This window comes from Engraulis encrasicolus, chromosome 23, assembly GCF_034702125.1.
Source record: "Engraulis encrasicolus isolate BLACKSEA-1 chromosome 23, IST_EnEncr_1.0, whole genome shotgun sequence".
In the NCBI taxonomy this organism is placed as follows: domain Eukaryota; kingdom Metazoa; phylum Chordata; class Actinopteri; order Clupeiformes; family Engraulidae; genus Engraulis; species Engraulis encrasicolus.
Window position 1 is genome coordinate 11,720,353 of NC_085879.1, and position 10,000 is coordinate 11,730,352.

At 44.4% G+C, this 10,000-nt stretch overlaps 2 protein-coding genes across 2 annotated transcripts in view; one reads left to right on the forward strand and one right to left on the reverse strand.

Annotated features, from left to right (window-relative positions):
* LOC134439462 (amyloid beta precursor protein binding family B member 2-like) overlaps positions 1-10,000 on the reverse strand; it is a 93,172-nt gene that overhangs the window by 29,166 nt on the left and 54,006 nt on the right. The gene's annotated exons all lie outside the window — the stretch shown is intronic.
* On the forward strand, positions 3,790-4,949 carry LOC134440637 (uncharacterized). Its single transcript, XM_063190761.1, has 2 exons — positions 3,790-4,055; positions 4,144-4,949. Exons 1-2 carry the CDS (start codon positions 3,875-3,877, stop codon positions 4,947-4,949), a joined length of 987 nt encoding a protein of 328 aa, XP_063046831.1. The 5' UTR covers positions 3,790-3,874.

Consider the following 10,000-nt stretch of genomic DNA (forward strand, 5'->3'; position numbering starts at 1 on the left):
TATCACGATACTGCCTTCTTGCACCGAGATACAGTATCATGACTCTGCATATGTCGATTTCTCGGTTTGATATATCGTTACAGCCCTAGTGAACAGAATGACTGTTGGAGGAATAAAAAAATGAATCCGCTGAAGGAAAGTAAGAATGAAGAATACAACGTGATTAGGGGGCCATTTCACAAGGCTCTTAACAGCTGCTTATTACTGTCATGGATAAGTGATAAAAATGGCAAAAATAACTTGATGCCAACTGACTTCAAAGAAACCTATTGAAATAAAATAAAAGTGAAAATCTACTCAGCGGGGTTGCTTTTGATACTGAAGGTGACCGGCTGAAAGACCATTAAGTTTGAGTCCGCCTTCCTTTCTTTCTTTCTTTCTTTCTTTCTTTCTTTCTTTCTTTCTTTCTTTCTTTCTTTCTTTCTTTCTTTCTTTCTTTCTTTCTCTCTCTCTGTCTCTCTCTCTCTCTCTCTCTCTCTCTCTCTCTCTCACACACACACACACACACACACACACACACAAAAACACACACACACACACACACACACACACACACACACACACACACACACACACATACACACACACGTTCAAGTCACATTAAGCTTCACGTGTGATCGTTAATGTGCCTAATTAAGCCAGTGAGTGATAGAGCGAGTGAGACTTGTGAGTCATCTCTTTTCTCCTCTGCTCTGCTTCCAACAAGGCCAGCACAATGCTGCTTCTAACACCTCATTGTGTGTGTGTGTGTGTGTGTGTGTGTGTGTGTGTGTGTGTGTGTGTGTGTGCCTGTGTGTGTGTGTCCATCAGATTTTTTCTTCCTTCCTTCCTTCCTTTCTTTCTTGTTTTCTTTCTCTTTCTTCTAATTCGATCCATCAATATCAGTCTTTAAAAAAACTCTTAGATGCCAGTTAACGCCCATGTGAAAGTCTGTAGAGAGCAAGAGAGCAAAAAATGATGAATAAGGTGTATCTTACTACCCATACATTGTAACCACCATAACACAGAAATCCATCAGGCGTTCCCATCCATCCCATTGCCATATTTTTTCCCCTTTTCAGCATTTAATTTTCTCTCTTTCTCCATCAACGATATCATCAGACGATGCTCCTTGGATGAGGAACGAACCATTTTCAAGCTCAAAGAAGAACACCAGTCATCAAGGACTCTGATGAAGGTGGTTTGACATTGAAACGTTAGCTCCTTGGTACTGTATGTTGTGTGTAACCAAGGTCATCCTGTGTAGCCCGCCAAGAAGGACTTAAAGTCGTGACCACCCACCATCCCTCTGGAATGAGATAACAGGCAACCTGGAAAAGTGGAGGAGACACGCTCACACTACGGGTATTACCTGATGATAATCACAGTTTTTAACTGGGTGATGAATCCCACATAAAACATAGATGAATGAATGAAGCAAAGGACAACAATCGACATTACATGCTGAAGAAGGGCTCTGCCCGAAATGTTTGTAGGTAATAAAACGAAATCTGAAGAGTGCTGTCCTTGGCTTCATTCATGGGAGCACAGGTGCCAAACCACTGATACCACACCTAACCGTGAACCGGCCGGCGTGTTCACGCCACAGATTTTAGCGTTAGCGAACCGGAAAGTTGGTTCGCAACGGAACCGCAAAATACTAGGTTTTTCTCCGCGAACCGTGACGACAGCGTGGCTACACGGGTAACACAGTCACGTGCAGAAAAAGTTCAGAGCCTGGTATGAACACGGGCGGTTCGCATATAAGCACTTAAGTGCAGAACGTGCGGGCACAGACACCGGCTCCGTTCTAGTCGTCCTGAAAGCCCTATGACTTACAGGTTTCGGACGATAATTCAGCCCTGCGTGTATACGGGGCTTCAAGAGGGAGGTCTACAAACATTCTACCGCCAAACTATAACTTGGCATCCATTACATGTGCACCAAATAAAAAACAGAAAAAACTACTTCTGTGCTGCTCCGGATCGTCCCTTCATTGTCAAGAACACAGTCCGTTCCTCATTGATGCACCACATGCAAACATTGAAACACATGGAAGTACTCCATGCCCAGTTGCTCACAGCTAACTCCTTTCAAAACATGATGAATCTGCTTGAATGAGAACCTTCACAGGCAGGGGACGTACTTTATCAAATAGCAGGGGAGCTCTTCAGTGCGTGGCTGGGTATTACTTTTTTCCAGTACATACATCTTGTATTCACCTTCCGATTTTTTTAATAACCTTCACAGGCATGTGCATCCACACATCCGATTTCCTGAGGCAACACACGGCTGCAATAGAGATGCTCTGGAGGTGAGTGGGTTTGGGGCTCAGGGGTTTAAACCATGTGAGTCCGGTCAGCGGTTTCACACCAGGGGGCCCTAAGAGACATTTATCTTCTCACACTGGACTCCTTTCTTTCTTTCTTTCTGTGTGTGTGTGTGTGTGTGTGTGTGTGTGTGTGTGTGTGTGTGTGTGTGTGTGTGTGTGTGTGTGTGTGTGTGTGTGTGTGTGTGTGTGTGTGTGTGTGTGTGTGTGTGTGTGTGTGTGTGTGTGTGCGTGTTGTGTGTGCTATGCTGTGCAGTGTTACACGACAGTGGCCAGAAAATTGCTGCAACTAATCAGAGGGGCAAATCATTCATCAGAGGGCTGCTAGAGCCTGATCTCTCCACCCCTCTCCCTCCATCTGTCACCCTGTAAACACACACACACGCACACACACACACACACACACACACACACACACACACACACACACACACACACACACACACACACACACACACACACACACACACACACACACACACACACACACAACCTCCAAATCCATCATTTGGTGTTCAAGATTTGCTATGAAGGCGAGGCAAAAGTCCATATCCTTATTACGCTCTCTTTCTATCATACTATAAACATAAATGCACACGTACCCACGCACACGTACACACCCACGCAGGACACACACACACAAACAGACAATTTAAAATATAGTAGCCTACTAGACTTAGCGCTGGAAGACTGTGTCTGTGCTAGTTTTACCTATCTGAAAGGCGTAAAGTTTATCAAATCTTTGCCCATTCTAATGGTGAAGTGGTTTGGTGAAGTGGTGTGGCTGATACAAATCTTGCAAATCTTATGCACGTTTTGGCCCATGCTAGAGAAGTGGTCTTTGCCAGTTACATTTGCCATTGAATGCTTATTGTAAACTAAGCTAACTGTTTAATGTATTATTATTATTATTATTATTATTATTATTATTATTATTATTATTATTATTATATGGCCCTACTCTGGCTCTAACAGTGTGTGGCACTGGGCTGCTACACTGGCAACCCAGGTTTGATTCTGGCCTGGGTCATTTGCCGATCCCTCCCCTTCTCTCTCTCCCGTTCACTTCCTGTCTGCTCTCACACTACCCTCTGAAAAGAAAGGTCCAAAAAGCCACAAAAAATTGTACAATAATAATAATAGTAATTATAATAATAATAATAATAATAATAATGATAATGATAATGATAATTACTTTTATTTATTTATTCATTCATTCATTCATTCATTCATTCATTCATTCATTCATTCATTTATTCATTCATTCATATTATCACTTCTCCATTATTTATTTATTTATTTATTTATCTATTTATTAATCTCTTCCCCATGAGTTAAATTCAGCCAACAGGAACTGCACCTCCTGCAATGAGCATTCTTGGTGACATCATAATCGCTAGGCAACCTAAATGTTTTCATTAGAATGATGAGCTTTAGAATTTTAGAGGAATAGAATGTTCAAACTAGAATGTTGGCAAAATCAAGTCACTTCTCACATGAGCAAGCTGAAGGCAAGTCACTTGTGATAAACCTCTGCGATTTCTGAGCGATTTCTAAGGATTCTCAATGGCTTTTTGTCCGAAAACTTTCAACCAGAGTGGATCATGGATTGGGGCTGAACGCCATACTCGTTCTAAGCGAGTCTTTTCCCATGTCAACTCTGCTGAAGAAATGGGCATGGCCTCTCATTGGAGGCCTCAGTCTGAGCATCCATACAAATATGTGCGGGCAACACGGTTTTCTTCCAGTAAGAACATAATCTTTTCTTACTTTGAATGTTATCAATAACTTTACCTATGTTACATGTGATCCTAATACTTACTGTATATTTGTAGGCAAGTACTGGAAGGAGTACCAAAAGGGGCAAGCCGCTTCCCAGGAGCAGCAGTACCATGGTATGACCAACCTGCCAACCTCAGCACCTCAGACCCTGAGATTTGTGGGCAACTTGATCCACCCTCAGTCCACCAGTGTCAGAGGTAGCCAGCTGGCCTCCACCGGACCTGTGGTGACTCCGATGAGGAAGGACAATTCCTTTGCCGGGCCTGCTCTTCCCAACATGGCTACAACCTGCCCATCCAGCATGAACAACCTCATCCCTACATCTGATGGCACAGCTGCTTTGCTGAGCCAGTTTGGACCTCTTAAGTTTGTGGGGAATCTCAATCTGCCAGCTGGGGGTGTCCATGGTCATCAGAGCATCAAGCCAGCCCAGTCGGCTAGCATCATGACCCACAGAGGACTAGCAGCTCCAAGGGTCGACGTCATGTCGTCCATGTCTGCAGCTCCTGCGAGCCTCTCCACTCGGGCCTTTGGTGGAGCCCTGACTCACTCTCAGACCGCTGAAATTCACTACAGCAGAGAGGACCTTCTTAAGATGATCAATCTCCATGGTGAAATGATGGTCAAGTACAGAGAGCTGAGGGGTAAGGCTGAGGACATTGAAAAGCTGATGAAGCAGTCAGTGTGCCCTACTGAGCGTCAGGAGAAGACAGAGAGCATCCAAGACAGGAGCTGGAAAGGAGAGGCATTGGATGATCTCACTGGGGATATTGTTCTTCCTGAGGATGCTATGGAGAAACTTGAGGCTATTCCTGGCATTTTGGACTTGGCAAGAGAGATGGGCTTCCATCCTGACTAGTATGTGCTAAAGACATTTAATTTAATTCACATTTAAAATGTCATCATGTATTATTATCATTACTATTATTATTATTACTATTATTATTATTATTATTATTATTATTATTATTATTATTATTATTAAATTATGTTTGTAGCCTTATTTACGTGTCCTTTCAGTTTTTCTGAGTCTTAAACTGTCTCGTCAATTGATTACATCTAACGAGAGAACACACTCAGCACACTTGACGAACACAGGAATGCAATACTTTATAAGTAACATTCCACTATTGCTCAAAAAGGACATTTGTGAATGGGCAGCATGAATTCTGGAAATTAAACACTAAAAATATTAAGCTTACACAGTGCACCTTTAAAGAAATCTGGGGTATTTTAATTAATAATGGCTATAGCCAACCCCATTATTTGCATTATTTGCAAAAAAAATGAAAATTTGTCACCACATTTCAGTATTCAATTCAATATTCAAAAAAAATACTGATGTGTTTAAAATATCTGATACAGTGATATGTGCTATGCACTTGCTGGTGATTCATCAAATTGCCGTTCAGTTATAATTGGCACTGTCAGATGGCCAAGGACGGTAATCAAAACTGCCCAGTTGAGACTGTTAAAACTGAACACAAATAACTGCACACATACGCATTCCCACATTCACACAACAGCTCTGAAGGTTGCCGTGCAAAGCCAATTGTCTGAGGTTCACCTGAGAAAGTGCACACACAGGGGCGGTCCTGGGGCCGGCCAACCGGGCAATGGCCCCTAGATGGCATCCCAGAGGGGGTGGCAGCATCGCGGAACCCCACCTCCACTGTTAACCCCTCCCAAACAACATCATTAACATGTTCAAATCTGTATAAATATATTAGAAATCGTTTAAAAGTGTTCTACACTATTATCACATTGTCAAAACATTACTATTACTGGTTTTTGTCAGTTATTTTAAGCAAAACACAAGTCCACACATATACACACCCACACACGCACAGATATGCAGAGGGACACAAATTGCCAGGGCTCTTTTTTTATCACGGCCATCTTCCCCTGACAGACATCTCTGCAGAAAGGGAGAAGTGCCACATGCAAATGATATGCAAATGCAGCCGCATATGTAAACCAAAATTATTCAAATAGCAGGAGATCCAGCTCCTCTCCTTCCTCTTCTGAGATGCACAACAACAACAGGATGCCGGACACACACAGGTGAAGAAGGTGTGTGTGCACTTTTCTGCGTGCCTGCATGCGTGTGTGTGTGTGTGTGTGTGTGTGTGTGTGTGTGTGTGTGTGTGTGTGTGTGTGTGTGTGTGTGTGTGTGTGTGTGTGTGTGTGTGTGTGTGTGTGTGTGTGTGTGTGTGTGCGTTTCCTATTTGAGAGCCTGTCCCTATTTTGGGTTTTCATTTGCTGACGGTGTGTGTATGTTTTTGTATGTGCATTTACACTTTGTGTGCTTTCTGTGTGTGTGTGTGTGTGTGTGTGTGTGTGTGTGTGTGTGTGTGTGTGTGTGTGTGTGTGTGTGTGTGTGTGTGTGTGTGTGTGTGTGTGTGTGTGTGTGTGCGTGTGTGTGTGTGTGAGTGTGTGTGCGCGTCTTTTTATGCATTTCTCGAGTCTGTTGTGTGTGTTTTCATTTGAGGACTATTTGTGTTGCGTTGGAAAATCGATCACAAGCCTTTAGTGTCTCTGGACGTGTTTCTAATTTGTCACTTTTATTAGCGGAGCGTCTGAGAGAGACGACAGCACCTGCGGCTCTTCCTGCTGGGGCCCCTGGAGCTGCAAAGCTGACTGGCTGGAGAACATCTACGCAACGTTAAAGAGACAGTCCGGTATTTCTAACCAAGTTAGGCACAGTGCCTGAATGCCTGAGTGAACCTGACGACGCACAGAGACGAAATGCGTTATTCATTCTGAATAAATGAGGAAAAAGTCAAACAAGTGTGCGGTAAACCTCTGCGTTATCCAGCACTTGCATTGATTTTTTAACTTTCACAAGTTAGCCAGAGCGTTGGAGATGTGCAGATGTGTTTTTTCTCTGTCTTTTTTTCTAACAAACACTTTCTGCAGTCCTTTTTTTTCATAAATAAGTGTTAATCTAGTCCAAGTCAACACCTATTGACAATAAAAACAGCTTTGCCCCCTCCACGTTATTTTTTAGACACCACCTTCAGAGGATTGAGATTGTCTGGCGAATGTTTAAAGAACATTAAAGACACCACTGTATAGAGAATATTTCAAAAACCTGTTACATTAAAGACACTCTGAGGGTGTGCCTGGAGCTATGAAGTTAGCTGGCTGGAGAACGTTTAAAGAGTGATGATATGCTGAAGGCACCACACGTGTGAGATGGTATCAGCATTAAGACCGTCTAGGGTGGGGATTGGGTAATGGGTACCTCATCCTTTATGCCCTGCTAACAACAATGAAGAACTTCATAGCTCAGAGGAAAGAAAGAAAGAAAGAAAGAAAGAAAGAAAGAAAGAAAGAAAGAAAGAAAGGAAGGAAGGTCTTGTGTGTTGAGGAAGTGTGGTGAGGAAAATAAAGCGTCCTCCAGTAAATTAGTCATGGCCAGAAACCATTAGGCTAATGCTCGCGCTTAATTACCTTCTACGATCGTAAAGTTGTTTACAGCAATGATACACGCTCCTGAGCAGCCTCACCTCCACCCCCATCCCCACCATAGAGCCATAAGCCATGTATACAACAAGTGCCACTGACAGCTTTGGCCAGGCCTCGGGCAAAGTCATCCAAAAGGGCCCCTCACCCCATACACACGATGCAATGAGGACCCAATTCTGGGCCCCCTCTCTCTGTCTCTGGGCCCAGGACAACTGGTTCGTTTGTCGCCCCACTGCCAGCTTCCCTGTATACTGGCCAGACTATGATACCCACAAGATCCCACACAAAATCAATAATACACGCTTTGGGGCAGTCTCATCCCACCCCCCCAATCCCATCACTGCCATTGAGTCATAAGGCGTGTAGCCCCGACCAATACTATGTCACCCACTAGACCTTATGTTCAATTATCTTTCTTCACTCACTCCCAACCCTGCACATGGCTCTCAATAACACAAGCAATGATACACGACCTGAAGCAGACTCATGCACCACTGCAAGCCATGCAGGCCAGACTCCAACTGTTGATTGATTGATTGATTGATTAATCAATGGATTGATATTTCTTATTGACAATGTACGGAGATTCAAATTAATGATACATATTGATGATGTAACTTTGCACGTACATGTTATTAAACCGATAGCTCAAAGAAAGAAGCTTAAAGAACTTATTTCCATTTCCTTAACCTTATCCTACATTATCCAAATCCATATCCTGTCTTAACAAATGACAGGAGCAGTGCTAAAGTCACCCTGGACAATGCAGTCTGATGGAGAAGACGAGTCGGAGTAAGTAGTAAGCAAATTAAAGAACGTCCTCCAACACCCAATGTGAGTCAAGGAAAAGACCCTTTTCACACACTGATTGGTTGTTTTGTCAATCTTTCGTCCTATGAGAGGGAGTGACTTAGGCTCCCTATGACAGTGATACATATTCTCAAGCAGTCTCCTCTCCCTCTCCATCCCCCGCCAAAGTCACAGCGCCACATCACCTATACAAGCCACCACGCTCAATCATCCCTCTTCAATACACGGTTCTCAGTGACAGCCGTGCTCATGAAGTCAGCCAGGTCAATGTAGTCCAAGAGAGAAGATGAGCCGAGCCGAGGAGGTAAGCAAATAAAAGAGCATCCTCCTCCAGTGCACTTTAAATCTGGGTAAGTGTTTCTGCCAACGTGGCAATTACTGGGCGGCACAGCGGAGCGTGTGCCATCGTGGCAGCAGGCCGATCTACTGAAGCAGCCAGCACACTAAACAAGTTGACTATTGAGTGTGGACGGGGGCACGGAGTGTTGTAGTGTAGATCATATTGACGAGCCGAGAGGGGATGAAGCAATCAAAGGCAGCCGAGATGAAACACGCCATCGATGTGGAGGGGACAGACACACACACACACTTCTCCTCCACATACAAATGTGCCCACACACACACACACACACACACACACACACACACACACACACACACACACACACACACACACACACACACACACACACACACACACACACACACACACACACACACACACACACACACACACACACACACACACACACACACACACACACACTTCTCCCCTACATACAAATGAGCCCATGTACACACACACACACACACACACTCACACACAGACACACACAGACACACACAGACACACACACACACACACACACACACACACACACACACACACACACACACACACACACACACACACACACACACACACACACACACAAGCAGATACACACACACAGAGACACACACAAACTTGCATAGCTCCTCCACCATTTCACTCTCACACATGCACACACGTTTCCTCCCTCACATGATACATCTGGTACACTCGCTCTCACAGGCACGCTAGAAAGTGACCCAGATATAGCAGAGAACGACGTCCGCATACAAAAAAAGGGAGCAAAGTAGAGGAATGAGCATGGGGGGAAGAGGGGAAGAGAGAGAGAGAGAGAGAGAGAGAGAGAGAGAGAGAGAGAGAGAGAGAGAGAGAGAGAGAGAGAGAGAGAGAGAGAGAGAGAGAGAGAGAGAGAGAGAGAGAATGAAACAACTTAAGAACGAAATGAGGGAAGAGGTGAGGAAGTAAGAAAGAGTGAAGGAGCGAGGGACCAAGTGTGACAGAGAGGAAGAGAGAGGGAGAGAGAGAGGGCTGAGAAGGGAGGGGAAAGGGAGAGATGGCGCAAGGGAGCCAGGCAGAGAAAGTAAAGTAAAAGAGAGAGAGAGAGGAAAGGAGAAAAAGAGAGAAGGAGAAGAGAGGAGACAGAGAGGAAGAGAGGAATAGATAGCGGACAGGAGGAGGGGGAGGAGTGGAAGCTGAGGCAGGCAGACTGGCGCAGCATGGGGTCCTGGTTGAACGACTCCTGGCTGGCAGAAGCCATTAAACAGCAATGTGGAAGAGGAGGAGTGAAAGAGAGGGGG